The sequence below is a fragment of the Mirounga angustirostris genome, unplaced genomic scaffold (assembly GCF_029215605.1).
Source record: "Mirounga angustirostris isolate CCGP_5_RB_7025 unplaced genomic scaffold, mMirAng1.0.hap1 SCAF_9, whole genome shotgun sequence".
NCBI lineage: Eukaryota > Metazoa > Chordata > Mammalia > Carnivora > Phocidae > Mirounga > Mirounga angustirostris.
The window spans coordinates 6,757,321-6,781,866 of record NW_026991717.1 but is presented as its reverse complement, the minus strand read 5'-3'; the positions used below and the strand labels follow the sequence as shown (position 1 = coordinate 6,781,866).

Below are 24,546 nucleotides of genomic sequence, written 5' to 3'. Positions count from 1 at the left end.
GGAGTCCCCTGGTGTTCTCTGAAATTATCGTGTCAGTCTTAGGGTTCCATTAAGTCTGAGAGTTGGACTTAGATATTTCGGCTTAAAACCTGACATGAAAAGCAAAACAGAAAAGCCAGTTCTACTACCTCTTCTGACAGACAGCCTCTCCATCTGCTTTGAGGATTAAAAATATAAGCAACTGAGAAAGCAAAGAACGTTGCTCATGGGAATGTCACTGCGCTTCAGGCCGGCCAGGGCTCGCTGCACGCTGGAGAGGAGCTGAGGGAGGAACGAGAGGGGGGCAGCCGAGGGAAACACTTGGGAATTCCTGCAAGGACACCTTGCGCTGCGATTCAGATCCCCGCCCTCTGTAGCCCCGTGTGGTTACGTCTCCCTTGTAAATATCCTGTGTATTCACCAGAGCGGGGGGCACTCCTGGTTCTCCCCAACCCCAAGCTGGAGGAGTACATAATACGGCGGGCGGAGCTCGGGGCCCTGCTCCGGGGGGGTGTTGTGTGTGATGCAGGTGTGTTGGGTGCTGAAAGCCGGCTCTCGTCAACCCGCTAGCAAACCGTAGGCTCCCTGCGCAAAAGCGACCGGCTCAGCCGCGCTCGGCCATGAGAGAGAGCAGCCGTGCGATTTCCTGCCGATGTCCAAAGCAACACCCATAGCTCTCATGCTGTCACGCAGAATTTATGAAATAATAACTGAGAGGGAAGAATAAGGGGGAGCAGACGAGAAAAGGGCCCTGCAGAGCCAGAACCGTGCGTGCCAGGAGGGGCCTCCACTGAATTGACCTTGTTCTCTAGTAAATAATAGCATAAATGCCAGGAATCCCTACTCAAAGCCTGGCCCCCCACCCATGGCACCTAGCATGGGCAATCATCTGGGAGCTTGTTAGAAATGCAAAATCTCAGCTCCTCCTCCGGGCCTATTAAAGCAGAATCTGCATTTTAAGGTGCTATCCCAGTGATTTGGAGGCACGGTGAAATTTGGGGAACATCTGGCTGTATCACTGAAATCACCTGGTCAGCTTTTGCAATACCAGTGCTCTCTATAATCTATGTCCAAGTTTGAGAACCACTAAGATTTCGAAGTGTTTCTTAAGCTGGTGCCCATTCTGCGCCAGAACCAAGCTGCTGCTCTGGTACTTGCTAGATCCCACTGCCCTGCCCAGCCCACCTAATCTCCCTGCCGCTCTAGTGAACGAAGCTGAGTGGGTAGGAGTCAGATGCCCTCTTGCTGACCTGCACCTGTGGGGAAAGCCTGGGCCACCCCGGCCAGCTCGCTCTGGCCGCTCCAGCCCTGGAGCTAACCAGTCACTGACTCACTCCGCTGCCTCCCCCCCCCGCAGAGAAACGGGAGAACGTCATGTTTGTGCTGCCTCTGCACGGGGGCCACCTGGGCTTCTTTGAGGGTTCCGTGCTGTTCCCCGAGCCCCTGACGTGGATGGATAAGCTGGTGGTGGAGTACGCCAACGCCATTTGCCAGTGGGAACGTAACAAGTCCCAGTGCTCTGACACGGAGCAGGTGGAGGCCGAGCTGGAGTGAGGCCTCCTGGACTCTGGCGCGGTCCAGCCGCCTCCCCTGGAACCCGCGTCCCTCACCGGCTGTTTCAGGTCCCCCATCTCCCTCGGTGACCTGGATCTGACCTCACGCCATCAGCGGGGATGACCCACCAGGCACACCTGTGCCGGAGTAGGCCTCCGTCCCTGGGAGCTCCAGGCTATTTTTTGTGCTTAGTTACTGGTTTTCTCCATTGCATTGTTATCCATGGTGACAAGCGACAGGGTTCTCACCCTCCTGTCCACTCTCAGCGTTTGATTGCTTTTAAGCCAATTACATCTAGTTTCCCTATTAAAAATGTGTCTGAACAGCAGTTTTGCTTTGCCAATCAAAAAGGCTTGTCCCCAAGAGCAGGGAAGGATGTATATGCTATTTTGTGGTGGTTGTATGTGTCCTTACGGAGACCCTGGTGAGCCCTCGCCCATCTAGGCCGATGCTGAAGAGGCTGGTCAGCTTGGGAGCGAAGCACCTGGGCCCCCCACGCTGCCGTGTGGCTCCTCACGTGGCCAAGAAAGTTCCCTGGAGTCACCAGCCAGGTTCCTCCCTTACAGTCTCCTAAGACAGTCTCCCCACACCTTTGCCAACGATGAGAGTTACCTGGGGCACTTGTTAAAAATTCAGCCTCCCAGGTCCCTCCCCTGGGAGAGGCCCATACAGTGGGTCTGGGAAGGGGTCTGGAGATTTTAATTTTTGACAAGTGCCCCCGGTGATCCTCATCACAGGGCAAATTTGGGAAACACTGTTCTACTGCAGGGCCTTTCAATGAGAAACATCTCGGTAGCTCATTTTATGGAAATGTATGGGTAGACGTGTCCCTTAGCTCCCAGGGGTCTCCAAAGCAGCAGCCCCTGTCATGTCCAGCTGCCCTGTCGTGGCCACAGTGTGTGATGTCTCGGGAGAGGGCCTGGTGGGGAGGAAAGAGTTTGGGCGACGCCGGACTCTGCCTTTCCCTGGCTGTATGACCCTGGACAAGTCCCTCTGAACTTCCGTTTCTTCACCGATAAAACGGGGGACTTGGACAGGCGGATGGCCGAGACCACTGCCAGTTCGAATGATCCATGACAAGCTCAGCTTGCTGAGGTTTGAGAGAACATCCCTCCAGGGAAGCCTGGGAGTTACTCTCCTCGTCTACACCTGTGGATGTCATCGTTTGCCTTTTTTTTTTTTCCTGTCCCTCATTTTCATAGAAAGAGGTGTTTTGGGTTTTTGGGTTTTTTTAGACATTCAGTGGTAATTTTACTTTTTTAACCCAAGTCTTTCTAGCTCTGGCTTTTGATAACCAAACAATTCGAAAGCTGGATCTGAGTTTGGAGAAAGATCTTTCCAACCGAAAAGGGTGTTATTTTGAAACCAGATTTTTAATTTAATGGCCTATATTTATATTCTGTTAGATAGATCTTTCCAAAGTATGTCTTTTCAAATGAAAATGTTATTCGAGGTTTCAAGTACTCCTTTCCTCCAGTCCTGTGGTACTTGAATATCTAAAAACCCTGCACTTTGAAAAATCAGCAGTTGCTATCTGGAACTAAATGGAACTATGAGTGAAATTGCCTGGATACACTTTTTTCTTTCTTTTTTTTTTTTTGTTTTTAATGTCCTTGCTTCATCTCCTTTGCTCCAGGACAGATAGGATTATAAATAGTGGGTCTGTGTGGATGTTTCAGGGGTAAAGGGAGCCACCTGAGGGCCTGGATGCGCCCCTCACAGCCGCAGGTGGATGTGGTTTGGGTGTCGGTCCAAGTGACTATGACGGTCTGCAACCTGAAGTTGTTTTCTGACAATCACCAGATCATCCTGATCAATACCATCGAGAGCAGCCAGCGTCTCAAAAGATTGAGACTTCCGTGGTCCCCGGCATTTCTTTGTTGTAATCGCTCACACACACCAAATTCGTCATTGTGACTCCCTCCCCGCCCTCCCCCCCCCCCCACCGCAACCGTTATTTTTCTGGTGCATTTCCTTTCCATGTTCTTTTAGCACAAATTGGCACTTTATCATCTACCCCCTCGATTTGGAAGCTGGTCCCCTCCCCTCCATTGCTTTTCCCCCCCTCCAGCTGTAATCTAGAAGATTCATAGTCCTGTTTCCTACAGACCCTTTGTGCAAGTAGGTAAACAAAGCGGTAACTGAATGGGGCCAAAGCACCATCCCAGGAAGCAAGAGGGGCCTTTGCCTTTGCCTTAGGTCACATCTCTCGATCTGTTTTGACAGAGTAGTGGCCAGGTACCAGCTCCATTCAGGAAGAGAAAAGACAGTCCTGTTGTCGCACCCCGGGGGTTTGGCGGGGGACCAGAAGTCCCTGGGGCCCGGTGGAGGAGAGGCTGGGCCTGGGGCCTGGCCTTTGTCACCACACGACCGGAATTTACCCCACAGGACTGTGGGGGCCACTTCCCAGCTGAAATCTTTCTAGTATGTGACTCTGAATGGCACTCACATTCCATTTTGGCTCACATGAAATTAACTGAAGTCCTTTGTTCGGGCGTTAGGCTCTCAGGCATGGAAATGAGAATGTGACCGCGGCGGTCTTACAGGAAAATTCTTGTTTGTCCCTGAATGAAAGCACAGAGGCATTGAATTTACAGAGATGCAAACCTGCCTAATAAACAAGGGAGCGGCATTTTATATGTAGGTCAGCTTTTTCCTTCCTCCAGCTTTCTTTGCTTTTCTTCCTGAAGTCATTCATTCCGGATGATAATGGGAGCGCTCTTGCTATGAAGGTCCTCTTTGGCCTAACACAGGGCCGAATTTTCAGAGAGTGTTCGAATATTTTAAAAATCAGAATAAAGATAGAAGTTGCGTAGACCTAGACAATCCTATCGCAGGGGTTAACACATTAAAAACCAAGGAGGAAAAGCACCCACATTTCTTCTGGCCGTGCTCCCTGCCTCTCAAACAATTTGAAGACCACTAATGAGTAACGGATCCCGGCCAAATGAAGATTATCTAGAAAATGATGTCACGTCCCCTTGATACATTTTGTTAGGAGGAAGTTTAATAGACTTCAGGAAAAGCCCTTCTCTTCCCTGCTGTGATTCCAGAGCAGAATGAAAGCAGGAAGTTGTTTGTTGTCACTAGATTCTTTTAACCTCTCTGCAGCATTATGCACTTGCAGGGGGCCCTGTGACATACCCTAAGAGGGGAAATATGCCTTGAAAGAGGAGCCTTCCTTTCTTGACCCGGTGTTAGGGAGCCAGGGTCCAAGAGACCTGGGTTCTCATCCCAACTGTCTCTAATTCACGTTGGATTGAGGGCAATCACTTCACCTCGCTGAGCCCCAGTGCCCTCACCTTAGAGCAGCTTGAAGACCAGTCATCTATTTACACATCTTTTGCCTGAGCATTCCCACCTGCCTTCCATGGCCCTTGCAAGTGGTAGTGGCTCTGTCAAGGCTCCAGCCTCATCGGGGGGGGGGGGGGCTTGGAGAGAGAGAGCTTCTGCGTTAAGCCTTTGCCGGTGAAGCCCCTTGATATGACCCAAAGCCCTGTGTCTTTGAGTGGCTTCTCTTTAGAATCTCCGTTGCCATCTCAATATCCTTGCTGTCCCGAGGGTGGTCTTGTGACTGGGACAGGTGCTGACCATCGGAATAAGGCGAATGTCCCCAACCTTCCGTGGGACTCAGGCAGAGCGTTGAGATTCACAGTCCCGTTTCCCAGGGCAGAAATCCTTCCCGCTCGGGCTTTCATTCTGAAATCACAATCTTCCTTAAAGCTGAGCTCCGATGCCTGACATCTGAATGAGGGCTCTCTTTGTAACTGTGTGACTTGAGATCGCCTTTGCCAGCTCCAGAGAAACAATGCGTGGGTTCTTGTTTGTGTTTGCCAGGCAAGCAGATGTCTGAGGTGGGGGGGGGACTTTTCTTTTCCTGGGCCATCGATTCTTAGAGGCCAAGTAAAGATCCCTGGAACGTCACATGGAGCCCAAAGAACTCAGGGCTTTGTCCTCCAGGCATTTCTCACTGCAGCACGACCCCCCCACCCAGCATCATCTGGGCATTGTTCTCTGTGCCCGGAAAGCCTCACCTTGCCCCTAGAGGATCCCCTGGTATTCCAACGATACCGCAGCCCTGGAATTCAAATTCTCGTGCTGTGGTAGTTTGAAGCGAAGCCACATGAATCTCTTCATGTGGCCTGTATGCTCTTCGTTAGGCCAGGCACCCCCCACCCCCCGACAGTACGCATGATTCAGAACTGGCCAAATGTTTTGTCGTGCCCGCCCCCCCCCCGCCACCGCCGCCAATGCCTCTCTTCCTTCTGGGCCTCGCTCTGTCGTTCAAAGCCACTTTGGATTACTTGGAGCCTTCAAAAAGCCATGAAATGTGGCCTGTCTGTGGCGTTTAGAGGCCGAGCCATGGAGGAAAAGGTTTTTCCCTCCGTTATTTAAGCAGAAGGAAGGACCCCCTTCTTCATAAGCTAGGATTGCTTTTGCCAAATTGCACTCGAAGCTAAGGGCAGGGGAGCGGGCCCCTGCTAGCAGCAGAACTGGGAGCCTATCCAGAACAACCACGCTCCCCCTTGCCTGCCTCTCCGCTGCTGCCCCCCGGACGCCGCAGCCCAGCATCCTCCCCAAGCGGCCTGGGAAGCAGGCTGCAGAGTCCGGCTCGCCAGCCGTTCTCAGCCTGCCAGACAGTAGACAGATGCCCCTTCTCGAAGAGTCAGCCTCCCCCCACCCTCCTGAACTGATTTTCCTGGCATGTATGTGGGCAAAGCGTTCGTGTATCTCTAACGAACAGGCTGGAGTCCGTTTCGAACCAGGGGGTAAGTCTTCTACCTTGACTCCGGTCAGTTAGTAATGAAATCTAGAACCTACCTTCTCCCCATTCCGGTCCCCACTAGCCAAGAAATCTATTGCCATAAACTGGGCACAGTCCACTTCTAGCATCTGCAGAGAGACCCTTCATCTCAAAGGCCTGCTCCTTCCCGACCACCCACGCTGAGGAGGCCCCAGTCACTGAGCATAATTGCTGACCCCCTCGGTCCCAGCACCGGCCGCTTCTCCCCCAGACCGGTCCCGGGGACCTGGTCCATCCTGGGGGTAGGACTTAGGTTTTGTCTGGCTTGTCTGGCTTTTGTTTTGGCCTCTTCCGTTTTCCTAAAGCACAAGTCCACGTAGAGTCCTGTCACCTCTCCACACCAGTTCCAGAGATGATGTGGGTCTGTCCCACTGCCTCAGGAAGACCTTCACTGTACCTGAGCTCTGACTTCTGCTATTGCAGCTGCCTTAGCAATACCGGGGCGGGGGGGGGGGGGGGATGCCAGTTCCATCTCTCCTTTCCCTGGTGGGACTTGCTCAACCACGTTCTTCGGTTGGCAGCTCTGCCTCCACATTGATGTTTGAGAACCATCATTCTCACATTCCCAATTTTTGTTTGGTTTGGTTTGATTTTCTGAAACATCTGATGCTGCCCTGAAAATCATGTGTTTTTGAGTTTGTGTTCTGAAAGCCTCCATGCTGCCGGATTTGGGCGGAGGGATACAGGCTCCTCCAGCACAGGGGCGTATAAGATTTACAACTAGCAATGCAATTTTTTCTAAATATGAGGATATTTACCTTTATTAAGAAATGATCCTAAACATCGGTGTCCTTGGTCATTTTATGTTCTCATATTACTTTTGGCTCTGTTTTGATTCTGTGTGGTGGTAAACGAAGATCATTACAAACAAAAACTGTAATTTTGTTATCTTTGATTCAATGGAATTTCTTTACTTAAATAAAAGGCTAAAAATGTGGCGTGGCTGTGCGTCCTTTGTACAGCGGGAGTTTCTGTCTAAAAGGATTCTTCCTGTGCCGTCACCGAACGTGAGCTTGAAGGAAGCGGGCAAAACCACCAAGTTCTTATCACAAGTGATTTTATCCCAGCCGTACAAGCAATTACCAAAGAAATGACCAGCCCGCAGGTGTCTACACACACCCAACCTCTCCTGGCCAGAAAGCCAGGGCGTGAGATACCACCAGTAAAATCACCTGCTCTCCAAAGTGAACCTTGTAGATGAAATGCAAGGGGAGATGGAAATGGTGGTTGCCGTGCATGAAAGAATGTTCTTTGAAAAGACTGAGTGAACATCACCTAAGTTAAGATTATATTGGGTTGCGGGCGCCTGGGTGGCTCAGTCGGTGAAGCGTCTGCCTTCGGCTCAGGTCATGATCTCAGGGTCCTAGGATCGAGCCCCGTGTTGGGCTCCCTGCTCAGCGGGGAGCCTGCTTCTCCCTCTCCCTCTGTCCCTCCTCCCCCCCACTCGTGCTCACTCTCGCACACGTTCTTTCTCTCTCTCAGATACATAATAAAAATATATTGGGCTAGAATAATGTATATATTGGGTTGATGGTGGTGGTTTTTTCTCCTTCGTATCTGTCTGAATCCAAGCTAAGGGTCTTCCAGGGCCAGTGACTGGCCCCACCAGGAGAGTTATACTAGTCCATGCTCTCCCACCCAAGAGCTTTGCACATAGTTTTCTTCCCTCCTCGGCTATGCAAAACCTCTGACAAGTTGAGGGGGGCAGTTAGGGTGTTGGTTTTGGAGGATGTGCTTTAACATGACCTAAGAATGCCCACTATCCAATTTCACAGTGCATCCCATTCTAGTAAGCAAGCTTCCCCTGCTTCCTTTCCCCCGCAAAACCAGATTCTTTTTTTTTTTTAAAGATCTTATTTATTTATTTGAGAGAGAGAATGAGATAGAGCATGAGACGGGGGAGGGTCAGACGGAGAAGCAGACTCCCTGCTGAGCAGGGAGCCCGATGTGGGACTCGATCCTGGGACTCCAGGATCATGACCTGAGCCGAAGGCAGTCGCTTAACCAACTGAGCCACCCAGGCGCCCCCAACCAGATTCTTTTGATCCAAGAAAACCAATTTGTAAAGAACACTACCTATGAAAAGTACCATATGGAAGAGATCTCAGGTCCAGGGTCTTGGGTTGGTTGATGCCAGCAGCTTGCCAAGGTGGTCGGCACATTAGCTGAGCCTCTCCCAAGGCAACCCTATAGATCTGTGATCAATGACGTTTACCTACAGTCACTCGCCATCCCAACGGTGCTATATTTTACTATACCTTTCATCAAGAGACCCGTCTGCTCTAGCCCTCTGGGGGAGGACTTTACCATGGTAAGGACCAAACACCTAACTGGATGGCTGTGCACATGTATGACAGCCTTTCTCCTCATTTCTCTCTCGGGTGTCCCCCTTTGAGGGGGTTACCTGTATCTGCGTGGTTGGGAAGACATTACAGGCAGTTTGGCCTTGAACTGCGGAACTCTCCCCGAAAGGGGTTAAGGTAAACCGCCCCCCCTCCTTGTGACTATGCACACCCAGAAACTTCCTTTTGATTCCTGCTGTCTACCCCATTTAGAAATGCCCAGTATCTCTACCGAAGACAGTTCGGTTTCCTCTTAAAGTTACTTCCTCCTTTATCTGATGACGGTTGATGAAACGGACCTGGAATAAATGAAGTTCTAATTTCATTGTGCCTCTTCCCCTTCCTACCTACACCTCCCCCAGCCCCAGAAATAAACATCTGATGCAAAGCATGAGGAGTGATAGGGCCGAAGGGATTTGGAGCCCGAGGTGCTAGTCAAGGTCCCATCCTAGTCACTTCCCGGCTCTCTGATCCTGAGCAAGATTTTTTTTTTTTTTTAGATTTTATTTATTTATTCATGAGAGACAGACAGAGAGGCAGAGGGAGAAGCAGGCTTCCCGCGGAGCAGGGAGCCCGATGTGGGGCTCGATCCCAGGACCCTGGGATCATGACCCGAGCCGAAGGCAGATGCTTAATGACTGAGCCACCCAGGTGCCCTAGATGTTGGTTTTAAAAACTGAGAACCAATTGTAGTGGGCTGAATGGTGGCCTTCCCCCAAAATATATTCATGTCTGAAACCTGTGAATGTGACCTTATTTGGGAAAAGGGTCTTTACAGATATAAAATTAAGCTAAGGATCTTAAGATGAGCGGGTCATCCTGGATTAACAGGGTGAGCCCTATTTCCAATAACAGGTGTCCTTATAAGGACCCAGAGAGAAGACACAGAAGAGAGGAGAAAGCAATAGGCCACAGAGGCAGAGACTGGAGACACACAGCCACAAGCCAAAGAATAGTTGGAGGCACCAGAACCTGGAAGACGCAAAGAAAGATGAGCCTTTGGAAGGAACATGGCCTAGCTGACACCTTGATTTCAGATTTCCGGCCTTCAAAACTGTGAGGGAAGAAATTTCTTTTTTTTTTTTTTTAAGATTTTATTTATTTATTCATGAGAGACAGAGAGAGAGAGGCAGAGGGAGAAGCAGGCTCCCCAGGAGCAGGGAGCCCGATGCGGGACTCGATCCCAGGACCCTGGGATCATGACCTGAGCCGAAGGCAGACGCTTAACCATCTGAGCCACCCAGGCGCCCCCTGAGCAAGATTTAACCTCAGGTTTTTTTTGGGGGGGGGAGGTTGTTTTTTACCTGTAAGATGGGAATAATTATAAGAAGAATGCCTATCTCTGAATACTGAGAGGATCAAATACAAAAATATTTTTCAAAGTGAGAGTGTTATTTTGGGCAGCGGTTTGGCTTCGTCCGCTTGGTTCCCACTTATAAATCACTTCCGGGGACAGTGTAGAAACCAGAAGAAAAGAATGTGCGGCCCCAGCTGGGGTGTCTTAACTGCTGGGGCCAAGAGGAAAGCTGAGTTGGGCCCGGATATGGTTCTCAAAAACATTCCTGGGCTTGGCAGTGCTGACCAGCCACGTGGATGCATCATCAAATCCTGATCCCAATCTTTTCCTTCCTGAACATGGTCACCTTCAGAAATCAAGTGTACCCGCCAACACATTTCCTGCCTGAAGGCAGGGCAGCTTCTGGGCACAGCTCCCAGGGAAGATTCTGGGACAGATAGCATCAGCTGCTGCCTCCCCACAGGGGCTTTTGCAGCCCTGTTCCTCTGCCCTCTCGGCTCAGGAGAAAGAGCCAAGTGCAAAGTTTGCTTTTAAATCCTTAGATAATAAAACCAGCCTGAGTGGCTTCCTCCATATGTCAACACACAGGACTTGCAGCAGTGCACATCTGGACCACCTGGGAAGCTTGGAAAGCTCCTGATGCCCAGGCCTCGCCGTTTTAAAGCTCCCCAGGGAATTCCAGCCCACGGGGATCTCGTTAAACTGAAGATTTGAATTTAGCAGATCTGAGGTGGGGCCTAAAATTCTGCACTGCTAGCAAGCTCCCAAGAGGGACAGACACCACCGTCCCGGGACCCCACTGTTAGTAGTGAGGTTCCTGGGGATCCTGCGAGCTTCTTTCTCGACCCTGCACTGCCGAGTTTGCTGAATACCAAAGCCACACCCACACCATGGGAAGTGGGATTAAAAGATGGTCCGGTTCACCCCTCAGGTGACTCTTCAGCCCTTTTCCTGACTGGCTTAAGACCCGGCCTTCCCTCTTCCAGGAAGCTCTGCAGACCACCAGATAGCATTAGACTCCTCCGGCATCCCTTAGGGTAAACGAGAGAGACTGAGCAGTGCGGCCAGTCTCGTTCAAGGCTCTCTGAAGCTGGTGGCCTGTTTCCCTACTGGGACCTCCACTCACACCTTCACAAATTGCCTCCATCTGCTAACTGACAACATCCCCCAAAGGTCCATGAGAGGCTGGCAGAAATGCATCATTGTGACTTCGCAAGCCCTCACTTGGTTCTAATTACTTCTATGTGGCAGAATCCCAGCCTCATCCCAGATGTCTCCAGAAAGAAAGCCGTTCTGGGCAGCAAACGGCTGTCATAAAATTCATGTTTCGTTGTCCCCCTTCCCATACTTGGTGGCTTTCCAAAGAGTATTTTATTGTCCCTCTTCCTCTCTCATGAACGTGGCGGTGGTGGTCACATATAGGAATCCAGCATGCAGGCAGCTGGGATTTTGTGAGGCTGAGCATGGCTGATTTTAACATTAACATTTATGGTCTTCAAACACGTTCTCCCAAAGGGGGCACCACCCTTTCTGGACAGATAGCTGGCCCATCCCCCCACCTCTCTGTCATGCCCCGCTGGTCTCTGCGCCTGGAGGGGCAGTACCAGGGCATGACCGGCAGGGGGCAATGCCAGCCCACAGTCGGAGCTGACTCTCTGGGTCCCAACCCCACAGCCTCTTCCCCGACCAGACCACACTGAGCTGAGGTGCTAGCCCTTGCTGATTGTAGGGGCAACCCCAGCGTCCCATTTGGATCTGAGTGAGAGCCAAAGCCACCCAAAGAGCCTCCTGGCCAGCGTCTGCCTGTGGTTTTCTCCACATCCTGATCTCATTTGTAAATTAGAACCCCCATCAATCAGAGGGTGGGCCTGGGCTGCATTTACAAGGGCTCCTGGCAGTTCGGGACCAAGGGAAAGAAGTCATTCAAGAGGGATCAGCCTCTGTTTCCCTCAGATTTGGGATACAACTCTCTTGCAAGACAATTAGAAGTATATCCTGAAAGCTTTAAAAATTTCTTTAATTCAGCCTCACCCCCGCCCCCACTCTACCAACAGCTCTACCGTAGGGTCACCAACGCTCCCCATCCTGGCTAATGCGAGCCTCCGTTCTCTGATCACTTGACCCGTCGGCACCCCTGTAAGGGGTTCACGCCCTCATACTTGAAATACCTTCTTAGCTCCAGATGTTCTAGGAGATCCCTTGGGGTGCAACCAGAGTACCCTCACTCTTTTAGGCTTAACTACAAGAGTTCCATGTAAGATTTGATTTGGAAAAGGGGACCCTCACCTCCGAAGGGGTTTTGAAGGGTTTGAAGAAAGGGTTTGGGGAAAATCCTCCCTGGTCAAGCGTCTCACCCCTCCACCCACAATAATCTGCTATGATTCCTCCTCCGGCTCAGGAGTCCTATGTAAATATCATTTATGACCATGGACTCTCAGAAGCTACTGGGATGATAAGCATACCCTGCACACCCTAGAAACGAAAGAAAGGATATAAGAAATAAATGCGTGTGTGCGTACATTCACACGTTCACGTATGCACACCTACCCACACTGGAAAACAAGAACGAGGACTCTCAGTGGATCAGGAACATTTCTGAAGGAGTGAAAGCAGATGGGATTGGATTAAACCTACAGCCCAGGAAATCGCTGAAGGTCCTGCCCCAAAAAGTGGGCGCAGTACCCAGGGTGTTTCACGCCCACAAGGAGGGGCAAGTGTGGGAAAGCTCTGGGGTGATCACTGGGGTCCTGGGGTACCCAGGCGGGTGCAGCCAGACCAGCCGACCCTCAGCCTCCACACTAGTCAGACTACAGGAACAAGAGTGTGCCCCCAGGTGGGAAAGTCAGTGGCGGATCTTGGGAGAAGCCCCTGGCAATGCCCGCAAGCCCGGTGCCCAGCAGCCAGCTTCAGAGGGGAGAAGCAGGCTCAGCACACAGAGGCCTCTAACGGGGAGTCTCCCCCCCACACTCAAAAATCGCCAAGCACGGGGCGCCTGGGTGGCTCAGTCATTAAGCGTCTGCCTTCGGCTCAGGTCATGGTCCCAGGGTCCTGGGATCGAGCCCCGCATTGGGCTCCCTGCTCGGTGGGGAGCCTGCTTCTCCCTCTGTCGCTCCCCCTGCTTGTGCTCTCTCTTCTCTGACAAATAAATAATAAAATCTTAAAAAAAAAAAAAAAAAAAACACTACCAGTCAAGGCAAGGGGTCTAGAGGAGAGAGCCTTGGGTGGAGAGACCCCTCATAGGACAGGACACAACCGCCACCCTGGAAAGGGGTCCCAGCTCCTGACCACTGCACACATCACACCCCGCCCGACTGAGGGGACAAAACCACCACAAAATGGAGCCACTTCGAGGCCACTTCCACCCCAGAATTCCACGTAAAAAAGCCCCCTCTTGCCTACCGGCCACCAAAATTGCTGTTTGCCAGATCGTTTTATATCCCTCCTCTTTTATCCTTTTATTGTATTTTACTTTGGCAGCGGAGAGACCTTTAAATCAGCCTCCTTGCCTGTTTTCACAGACCCCAAGAGGTAGAACTGCTAGAAAGGAAATCATCGAGAAGCTTAGAGTCTTTGAAACTCAACCCCACACAAGTCACTGTCCTAAGCTTCAGAGGCAGTAGGAATATAACTGTCCCCAATTCTTTGTGTTCAAGGGAATTGCCCCTGCTTTATTGCCCCCCAACTTGGGAGGAGGGTGACACCTGAATTCATCCAAGCTTAAGGGGGTTCAGGGGAACCACAGCCACCGCAGGCAGCCCTTTTCCCAAACTTCTGGGTCCAGGACGGCTGAGGAGAGCCGGGGGTTGCTAACTACAGGTGGATGGCAGGAGACGTCCTCAGAAGGCTGTGTTCTCAGCTTGGCCCCGGGGGCCAAAGAGATGCTCAGCAACGACCTTGCCGTCATACTTGGGCAGTGTGCCCCCAAAGTCGGAGGGCAGGATGTCCTCATCAATCTCCTGGAAGAAGCCAGAGAGGTCATCTCCATGGACATAGACCTGCAGGGAAGCCGGGGAGACAGAGCTGAGTGGGGGGGGGGCCCTCAGGATGGGGGACGGAGGGGAGGAAAGGGACAGGAGGAGAAAGGCACAGCATGCCCCGTCTGCCTGATGGTGTCCGTCCCCACAGTCCTCCGTGTCGTGCTGTCACTCAGCTCAGGACCACGGCACAGAGTCTGAGGAGGGCTCGGGTGGGGTCCCCTCCTCCTCCCACCCTCATCCCCCTTGTCTCGTGAACTCTTTCCTGCTACGGCCACCACTCCCTCACTGGCCAGAGAATTGGTGGGCACCCTCCCTGTGTGACCACGCGCTCACCCGTTGGAGCAACTTGTTCTTCAGAAAAGGCTTGACCATGTTGTAGGTGGTGGTGAAGTACCACGGCTGGTGGATGAAGTGGACGGCTTTGAACCGGGCTGGGAAGGAATCCTGCAGTGAGAGAGAGTGCGCTCCAGCCCATGGCCCCAGTGGCCTCAGAGGCTCCCCCTCACTCCCCCACTGCCTCCCCCATGACTTGAAGACGCACTTGTCTCATCACATGATTGCCCCAAAGGATAGCCCACTAGAGGTTCCATTCCTGGGCCAGCAACTGGGGAGCCTTGGCTTCACCCAGGCTCCAAACTGCAGGGAGGAAACCCCAGAGGCCATCCCTGCTGATGTGTAACACCTTGCCATTAGGCGAAGTGAGGAAATGAAATGGTAGCCTTGCTTGGTTTTTAGGCGACCAAGCTTTTTCAAACCCACTTGCCTGCTGAGTGGACTGAAAACTATTAGAGACCCCAGGGACCCTACCTCATTGTCCTTCAACATCCACCGCCCCCCCGACTCCCATCTCCCACCCCTCCTTTCCTAGATATACATAAAGCAGATTTCGGAAGGACTTCTTCTTTTTTTTTTTTTTAAGATTTTATTTATTTATTTGAGAGAGAGAATGAGAGAGAGAGAGCGCACGAGAGGGGGGAAGGTCAGAGGGAGAAGCAGACCCCCTGCCGAGCAGGGAGCCCGATACGGGACTCGATCCCGGGACTCCAGGATCATGACCTGAGCCGAAGGCAGTCGCCCAACCAACTGAGCCACCCAGGCGCCCTCGGAAGGACTTCTGACACACCAGTATATACAGGAGTGAGCTGTCAGGGACATTAACGATCATCCCTTTCTTGGGACAAATTCACATTCAAAGAGAAGCACTGTGACATGTGTGGACAGAGAAGGGGATTCCAGGTCAGAAGGTGTAGGTTCAAGTCTGACCTCTTCCACTTTAGAGTTTTATGATCTTGAGAAGTCACTCAAGTCTCTGAGCCTGGGTTTCAAGGTTTGTAAAATGAAGCAGAGAGGAGGAAGAGTCTGCTCTCAAGGAGTTAAGGAATGAATGTGAATGCTTGGCACACTGTTGATCACCATCCAAGCCTTTGTGGTTGTCATTCCTCATTATGGTGCTAGGTGGTGGTTAGATCTAGGGTCCTGGCGAGCACCATTAAGCAGGGCACCTGGGCCCAGCTTCCCAGCCTCCTGACCTGTGAGAGGCTCCTGCAGGAGAGAGGGCGGAGGCCTCACCTGGAGCATGTCCACCATCTTCCTAAGATCAGAAGCCCGAAGTCCGGCAGCCTGCTGCATGGTAAAGCCCTTGAAGTTCTCGATGATGCAGAAACCATTAATCTGAGTTTCCTCGTTCTCTAGCAGCTTCTCCAGGATGAAACAATATGCCTGCAAGATCTTGGACACAGAGTGGACAGGCTGTAAGACCCAACATGCAAAGATAATTAAGGCTTAAGGTCCTGAGGGGAGAACTAACTAGTACATCCTTTACCGGAGGAAATTTGTCACAGGCTTTAAATGGGGACATTCCACCTCTGTGGATATGTCCCAAGAAAATAACCTTGAATGCCATATCCATGGTTAGATGCTAGGGTGTTTTTCCTTGTATCCTTTTAATAGTAGAAACATTGGGAACAACCTAAATGCCCAATAATAAGGGACTGGTGAAATTATGGTACATTCATGCCATGGAATATTCTGGAGCAGTTAAAATTATATATATACAATGAAATGATACAGGAAAATATTCATTCATGATATATTATTGTAGAGTATGATCCCATTTTTATAAGAAAAAATTGTGTGTAGTGTGCATGTGTGTGCATGTTTCTAGAAAAAGTAGATTGGGGGATGCCTGGGTGGTTCAGTCAGTAGAGGATCTGCCTTCAGCTTGGGTCATATCTCGGGTTCCTGGGATCAAGGCCCATGAGAGGCTCCCTGCTCAGCGGGGAGTCTGCTTCTCCCTCTTACTCTCCCTCTGTGCTCTCCCCATCTCTCAAATAAATAAATAAAATCTTTAAAAAAAAGAAAGTAGATTGGAAGGCTGTCAATGGTAGAAATCTCTGGTAGAATTGTGGATGATTTTTAATTTATTATTTTTTTGCATTTCCTAATAAGTAGATATCACCATGTAATAAGAAAAAGTATTTTTAAATAGTGTTTTTTGTAAAAGATTTTATTTTGGGGGGGTGGCTCGGTCAGTTAAGCATCTGACTCTTGATCTCAGCTTGGGTCTTGATCTCAGGGTTATGAATTCAAGCCCTGCATTGGGCTCCACGCCTACTTTTAAAAAATTTATTTTATTTTATTTTGTTAAAGATTTTATTTATTTGAGAAAGAGAGAAGAATGAGCAGGAGGGAGAGAGAAACTGAAGCAGGCTCCGCACTAAGTACAGAGCCTGACACAGGGCTCGATCCCACGACCCTGAGATCATGACCTGAGCCAAAACCAAGAGCCAGATGCTTAACTGACTGAGCCACCCAGGCGCCCCTAAAGATTTATTTTTAAGTAATCTCTACACCCAATGTGGGGCTCGAATTCACAACCCCACGATCAAGAGGTGCATGCTCCACTGACTGAGCCAGCCAGTACCCCAAGAAAAAATATTTTTAAATCTCTCCCACAAACACATACATGCCCCTCAGTCCTAAAGCCAGTATCTTAGTCTAAGACACCATGCCTGCTCCTAACATCAGGAACAAGATAAGGATGTTCCCTAGCTCTACACCATTTAACCCTCTGTTGGAGGTGTTAGCCAATGCGACCAAGTGTTTTTAAAAAAATGCATAAGTAGAGGGGCGCCTGGGTGACTCAGTCGTTAAGCATCTGCCTTCGGCTCAGGTCATGATCCCAGGGTCCTGGGATCGAGCCCCGCATCGGGCTCCCTGCTCCGCGGGAAGCCTGCTTCTCCCTCTCCCACTCCCCCTGCTTGTGTTCCCTCTCTCACTGTGTATCTCTGTCAAATAAATAAATAAAATCTTAACAAAAAAAATTCATAAGTAGAAAAGGAAAAGAAAAACTGTCTTTTCTATTTACAATAATATGATAGCATTCTTGGAAAACCCAAGGGAATCAATTAAAAAACTACCATAAATAAAAGAATTCAGGATATAAAACTAATATACAAAAACAATTATTTCATATATACCAACAATAACCAATCAGAAGATATAATGGCAGAGAAAACCCCATTTATAGCAACACTTAAGACAAACTTAAGGAAAAATGTGCATAATGTTTATGAGGAAAACTTGAAAAGGCTCCTAAAAGTTCAAAAGCAGGGGGCACTTGGCTGGCTTAGTCAGTAGAGTGTGCGACTCTTGATCTTGGGGTCATGAGTTTGAGCCCCATGTTGGATGCAGAGATTTCTTTAGCTAATTAATTAATTAAAATAATAAAGGGGCTTCTGGGTGGCTCAGTCATTAAGCATCTGCCTTTGGCTCAAGTCATGATCCCAGGGTTCTGGGATTGAGCCCCACATCGGGCTCCCTGCTCCGCGGGAAGCCTGCTCCTCCCTCTCTCACTCCCCCTGCTTGTGTTCCTTCTCTCGCTGGGTCTCTCTCTGTCAAATAAATAAAATCTTAAAAATAAATAAATGAATAAATAAATATAAATTAAAAAAATAAAATAATAATAAAAATAAAAGTTCAAAAGTAGGCATGTAAAAGGGACGGTGAGGCGCCCTTCATTCGTGGGTAGTTATGGCAGGACATGATGTTGCATTCATAAAGATGCTAATTTCCCCCAAGTTTGTTCCCAATAAAAATACATTTCTCCTGGAGCTAGACAAGTTAAATCTAAAGTCTATAGGAAATGGTAGACATAAAAGAATAGCTAGAAAATCCCTGAAAAAGAGGAGTCATAGGACAGAACTAACCTTAACATATTAAACATTCTACACAATCTCTGTAATTAAAACTGTGTGTATTGGAGCATGAATAGACAGACTGATGGCACAGAATACAGGTCCAGAAATCATCCCAAATGTACATGAAAATAGAGACTGTGATAAAGATGGTATCTCAAGTCACTGGGAAAAAAGATGGACTGCTCAATAAATCATGCTGAGACAAGACAGCGTCTTCGAAAGTGGGTCTGTGCTTTTTTTTTTTTAAGACTTGGAGGCACATGCCAAAGTTCTCCTGAGACAAACACTAATTTCCCCCACTTAGGGTAGCTCTCTTAAGGACCTGACAAGCAAAATCACACACATATATAAATGCAGAGACCAAAAAATACAAAAACACTAATTCAAAGGGATACATGTACCGTTATGTTTATTGCAGCATTATCTACGGTAGCCAAGTAATGGAAGCAGCCCAGGTGTCCATGGAGAGATGAATGGATGAAGAAGATGTGGTACACGTGTGCAATGGACTATTACTCAGCCATAGAAAGGAATGAAATCTTGCCATTTGCAATGACATGGAAGGAGCTAGAGAGTATCATGCTAAGTGAAATAAGTCCATCAGAGAAAGACAAACACCATATGATTTCACTCATATGTAGAATTTAAGAAACAAATGAGGGCGCCTGGGTGGCTCAGTTGGTTAAGCAACTGCCTTCAGCTCAGGTCATGATCCTGGAGTCCCGGGATCGAGTCCCGCATCGGGCTCCCTGCTTGGCAGGGAGTCTGCTTCTCCCTCTGACCCTATCCCCTCTCATGCTGTTTCTCTCTCTCTCTCTCTCTCAAATAAATAAATAAATAAAATCTTTAAAAAAAAAAAAAGAAACAAATGAGCAAAAGGGAAAAGAGAGAGAGAGAGAGGCAAACCAAGAAACAGACGCTTAACTATAGAGAACAAACTGATGGTCACCAGAGGGGGGGGGGGGGGGGGCGACGGGTAAATAGGTGATGGGGATTACAGAGTACCCTTATCATGAAGAAAAAAATAAAATCACATGATAAAAAAGAAATCAAACGAATACTCAAGTCATATGGTCAAGCAAATAAATATACGCAGAGAACTCAGGCTGCTTAATAGGTTGAAATTTGGGCTTTCCGGAATCTCTCCCAACCCACAGTCCATTAATCCCTGTTCTCTGTGTCGCTCTCAGCTTTCAGCATTCGGCAGGGCTGACCCACGGCTGTCACTGCCACTTGGCAGGATACCAGGGAGTAGCCATGTATGGGCCAGTGGGCCCTGCCTGCAAATTCTCCCCTGCCCGGGAAGGTCAGCCCCCACTGACCTCGTCGAAGGTGATTTCTTCGGAGTCCCAGTTCTCGATGTTGAAGAGCATGACCACCCGGCCATACTTGTCCCGAGTGGAAAGGACACCAGGGTAGCCGGCCTCCACGGTGCAGCGGACCGCCTCCAGGGACAGGCTGTCGAAGAGCTCGGGGTACTGCAGCCGGAAGTTCACGTAGCCTGGCGGAGGGGGAGTAGACAAGCCCCTCAGGGAGCCAGCCCCTCGGGGAATGGCACACAGCAAGATTCCAGAGACCCGGCCTCCTGCCTGGCTCCTCCACAAGCGTCCTGTGTGTGACCAAGCTGGGCACAAGCTACCTTTCTGAGCCCCTTGTCTCCTCTTCAAAACACGGTTGGCCTATCTCACCAAACTGCTGCAGTAATCAAATGCGATTCTAGGTATGAACCCGTAGACTGTGCCAACATGAGGTGTAATCCTGAATCCGAGGACGATTATTACTTGTTATTTTCTCTTGCCCACGGGCAGAGGTACAGGCTTCCCAGTTGGGCACAGGGTTAGTTAGCTGCGTAGAAAAGACCCCAAGATCAGGGCGCCTGGGTGGCTCAGTTGGTTAAGCGACTGCCTTCGGCTCAGGTCATGATCCTGGAGTCCCGGGATCGAGTCCCGCATCGGGCTCCCTGCTGAGCAGGGGGTCTGCTTCTCCCTATGCCCTCTTCCCTCTCGTGCTCTCTGTCTCTCATTCTCTCTCTCTCAAATAAATAAAAATAAAAATCTTTAAAAAAAAAAAAAAGAAAAGACCCCAAGATCAAACCTCAACCCCACGCAGAACCCAAAGGCCCTTCCTGACTCCAGAAGCACTTCTCCCACCCACAAACCCCCCCTTACCTGTCCTGAACAAGTCCCCGCCTCTCGACCACCGAACCCTAGAGGGACCAGGCCCAGGAGAGGTTCTTGGGGAGCATTTGCCTAGGGAATGCCACGGACCTCCTCACCGTTCCTACCACCCTCCAGGTATAGCCCCACCCCCATCTCATTTCCTTTGCATTTTTCTTCAGAAGTTCCCTTTGCCCTGGAGCCTTCCTGGCCACTTTACCTAAAACTCCAACCCCTGGGGCACCTGGGTGGCTCAGTTTGTTAAGTGACTGCCTTCGGCTCAGGTCAGGATCCCAGGGTCCTGGGATCGAGCCCCGTATCGGGCTCCCTGCTCGGCGGGAAGCCTGCTTCTCCCTCTCCCACTCCCCCTGCTTGTGTTCTCTCTCTGTCTCTCTCTCCGTCAATTAAATAAATAAATAAATAAAAATCTTTAAAACTCCAACCCCTCGGGTCTTTACATCCACCTCCTTTATTTTTTCCTCATTATCCCTTCTTACTACCAAACAGTCTAGGTAATTTTATTTTATTTCTCTGGTTTATTATTCCGCAGTTAGCATATGAAGTCCATGAAGGCAGTTCCTGTCTGCTTTGTTCTCTGCTGCATCCTTTGAGCTAAAAGAGTGGTTGGCACAGCGTGGCTGTGAATTCACTTTTGGGGAAGGAAGAAGTAAAAAAAGGAGAATCGTTAGCCTGCAGAGGGCCTGCTGGGACACCCCTTTCTCTCCCCCCTCCCCCCCCCCCCACTAAAGATTGGATTTCCTTAGGAAACCTGTCTTGAGCCAGCCAACAGGCCTAGGCAGTTCTGTCTTCAGGGCTCCTTCCCAGGGCTGGCACCATCTCCAGCCCCACTCTGCATGAGGCTTTTTAGGTACCTGCAGGGCGACGGGCACACACACACCCCCTTTCCTGCAGCCATGGTCAGCCAAAGCCTAGGCTGGGGTGGGGGTGACGGGAACGCTCTCCAGGACTGGGAGAAAGGGGAGGGGAGCCAGACCTCTAGGAACGCGGAGGCTGTTGAGTTCACACCCCCCATTTTCCAGGTAAGGAGAAGGAGGCTCCGGGTAAGGTTAAGGACTCTCACAGGGTGGGGAACGAGTGGGGAGTGGAGGGGACAGCCTCCTCCGTGCCCGGGTGAGAGTCAACGCCACCCTCCCCACCTGGGCGCCCCAGCCTTCGGGAGGCGGTGCCTCGGGGCGCGGGTCTCACCTCTGAGCAGCTCGTAGGCGCGCCCCACGTGGAACTTCCGCGCGCGGATGAAGCGCAGGAAGAAGGCGCTGTCCCTTCCCTGCACGCGCTGGGCCACCGCCCGGGCCAGCTCGTGCCCGGAGGCCGCCTCGGCCTGCACCAGCTCCTGCAGCTCTCGCACCACCTCCTCCCGGGTCTCTTCCCGCTCGTTCAGCTCGTCCTTGGCCTGGAACGGGGTGGGGTGGAGGCAGCGAGGCCCAGACGGGCGCGCGCGCGCGGGTGCGGAGCAGGACGCGCAGGCGAGGAGTCCCCTGCCAGTGCCAGCCCGGCCGAGGGGCCGAGGGCTTGCCGCTGGGGCCATGGCTCCTCTGCCCCCAAGGGCAGCATCTGCACTGGCAGCCCCTGAGACTGCCGGTTACTTTCGCAGAACATTGGGTCAAACTGCGCATCCTGGGTTTGTTGGCAGGAGACCAACAAAGGGGTCAGCGTTTCCAAGGACAGCGGCTTCCCCTTCCTGGAGCCCTTACGTAGCACTCTGCTAAGTTAGCCTTGAAATACCGAAGGCCGAAACCCACCGCCATGAAGTGAGTATCCACATCCCATATCTCAGGATGAGCAGACTGAGGCCCCTAGAAGTGAAGGTGACCCAGGCAGGAAGGGGTGGAGCTGGGGCTCACGCTCAGGCTGGACTTTCAGTCACTTCTCTCTGCAGCCTCCCAGGCTTGATTCTGATCTTTTCAAAAACAAAGATACCCCGCAGAGGGGCACCTGGGTGGCTCAGTCGTTGAGCGTCTGCCTTCAGCTCAGGTCATGATCCCAGGGTCCAGGGTCCCTGCTTGGCAGGAAGCCTGCTTCTCCCTCTCCCACTCCCCTGCTTGTGTTCCCTCTCTCACTGTGTCTCTCTCTGTCAAATAAATAAAATCTTTAAAAAAAAAAAAAAAAGATACCCCGCAGACCGCAGCCTGCCCCCTGCCCCAGAGCCTCTTATTTTCCCCTTGTTTGGGTCTGCAGAACTCTTGCGCATGCCTCAGGCAGCTCTCTCCTTGGACAGCAGGAGTTGGGGGGGAAGGCAAAGGAGGGGGACTCAGGTCTGGGGGAACTCAGAGCGCCTTTTCCTTGGCAACAGAGATGAAGCTAGGAGCCCAGGCTCAGCTCAGGCCAGGACAGCTCTGCCACTTTCTGCAGAGCAAAGTCTGATCCTCTCTGAGCTGGTCCAACAACCTTCTTTCAGAGGTACAAAGGGCAAGACCCAGAGACGGAAAGCCACTTGCTCAAGGTCACACAGCAAGTTGAAAGTTAGGCCTGATTCTAGAACTCAGGCTTCTTGCCTATCCAGTGGGGGCAGCAGCTGGGTGCCTGTTCCCCTGGGCCACTTGCAAACCAGTGTTCCTCATATCTGCCTCTAGTCACCCAGGGGCTCTAGGTCCTGGCATTGATATCTGTTGGTGTTATAGTCTCGGATTAGGCTGGACTGGATGCTGGTCAGTGCAGTGTTGCTGCCATGGCCCTGACCTCCAGAACGGCCCCTAGAACAGGCCAGTCCATTCGCTCCAGGATATCCTGGAGAGCTGGGGCTGGACCCGTCCTACAGGAGAAAGGATGCTGTCAACATTCCCCCTTGTTCGCCCGCCCCAGCCCGCCCCTCCCTGCACCCAGGGCCACCTCACCTTCTGTAAGGTGTGGCGGGGGAGCTGACTGCACGGGCCAAAGACAGGTCCATGGTCCTTGGTCGTAAGCCGCTCCAGCTGGGCACGGAGCTCTTGTTCCTCTTCAGGGACCACTCGGAACGTGCCCACCTAGGCAGAGAGAAGTCAGGAAAAAGCAGGGAGAGCCCCCCATCAGCTTGAGCAGGCCAGTGCAATGGGCCTGCTCAGACCCTAAATTAGTACTTTGGTCCAAGGTCACTGTTAAGCCTTCTCCCTTTGGGTGGGGTCCCGCACCACAAAGGGATTGTACGGGTGAGTGCCCATAAGGGTCCTGAGCAGACCAAACAATAGAGAAATGGGGAGGGAGAGAAGGAGGAGGGAAGGCAGATGGAGGGGAGACCAGAGCACAGGGGTACTCACGCCCTCTGACATGCTGCCTCTCTGGAAGACTCAGAGTCCTCAGAAAAATAAGGGCCTCACTTCTGTGCTGGCCTCTCCAGGCGGCCTCCTCCCTAGGGCAGGAAGTCAAGGGGGCAGTAGTCTGGACAGACCGTTCTCTTATTGTCTCAGAACAATGGATCTCAAACTTTTGAGTACATAAGAATCGCCTGAGGAATCTGGTAGAAATACAGGTGCCTGGGTCCTGCATGCACCCTGTGATTCCGACTCAGGAGGTCTGAACTGGGGCCAGGAATCTGCATTTTAAAGCAGCACCCACACCCCCACCCCCATCACCACCACGGCCCTGAAGAAAATGATCCTTGGGCTACACTTTGGGAAAGACTCCTTTGAGAAGGAATACACACAAATACCGCAAACCTTAGTTCTTTTTTTTTTTTTTTTAAAGATTTTATTTATTTGAGAGAGAGAGACTGAGAGAGAGAAAGCACATGAGAGGGGGGTAGGGAAGAGGGAGAAGCAGACTCCCTGTTGAGCAGGGAGCCCGCAAACCTTAGTTCTTAAGATGAGTTGGTGCAGCCAGGGAGAACCTAGTTTTGGCCTCCATTCTGAAGTTACATGATCACTGCAGAATAAGGCAATCGCTCCTCCTGTCTGTGGCCCTCCTTCGCCAGCCCAAAGGGGATCTCGGAAACTTCCCAGCCTAGTGGGTGGCCCCTTCTCTGGTGCATTCATTCTCAGGAGGGGTGATGACTAGTTATGTAACCAGAATACCGGGGTGTGTGTTCTGTGCTCTGTGATGCGCTAAGTAATTTCAGATGAGTATCTCAGAGCCAGAGCCGGCATTATTCTCCCCATCTTACATGGGAAGGAGCAGACCCCAGGGAGAGTAAGTGACTTGTCCACTGTCGCACAACCAGAAATAGCCAGGGATCAGGCCCGGAGCCCAAGCTGTGACTTCCCATGAGCATCGAGACGCAGCCTCTTGGGGCAAGTGTTGGGCCTGGG

At 51.0% G+C, this 24,546-nt stretch overlaps 2 protein-coding genes across 4 annotated transcripts in view; one reads left to right on the top strand and one right to left on the bottom strand.

Annotated features, from left to right (window-relative positions):
• The window catches only part of ABHD2 (abhydrolase domain containing 2, acylglycerol lipase), a 97,910-nt gene extending 90,636 nt beyond the window's left edge, over positions 1–7,274 (top strand). For all 3 annotated transcript variants that reach the window (XM_045899422.3, XM_064569903.1, XM_064569904.1), the window contains one exon: positions 1,337–7,274. In XM_045899422.3, coding sequence (XP_045755378.1) covers positions 1,337–1,533 — 197 coding nt within the window. In that variant the 3' untranslated portion in view covers positions 1,534–7,274. The remainder of the gene's footprint in view (positions 1–1,336) is intronic.
• Positions 7,275–13,420: 6,146 nt separating this feature from the next.
• On the bottom strand, positions 13,421–23,682 carry RLBP1 (retinaldehyde binding protein 1). Its single transcript, XM_045899420.3, has 7 exons — positions 23,560–23,682; positions 23,161–23,289; positions 21,515–21,719; positions 19,475–19,653; positions 15,523–15,681; positions 14,287–14,397; positions 13,421–13,971 (listed from the first exon to the last, which is right to left on the bottom strand). The coding sequence occupies exons 1-7, from the start codon at positions 23,569–23,571 to the stop codon at positions 13,813–13,815; spliced, it is 954 nt and encodes a 317-aa protein (XP_045755376.1). The 5' UTR covers positions 23,572–23,682; the 3' UTR covers positions 13,421–13,812.
• Between the last annotated feature and the right edge of the window lie 864 nt (positions 23,683–24,546).

Bases quoted from the DNA above. Each gene is read 5' to 3' on its own strand.
- RLBP1 (XM_045899420.3), bottom strand. The intron at 21,720-23,160 runs GTGAGGTGGCCC...ACCCCGTTCCAG, and splicing joins CCCGCCACACCTTACAGAAG to GCCAAGGACGAGCTGAACGA. The intron at 14,398-15,522 runs GTGAGGCCTCCG...CTCTCACTGCAG, and splicing joins AGATGGTGGACATGCTCCAG to GATTCCTTCCCAGCCCGGTT.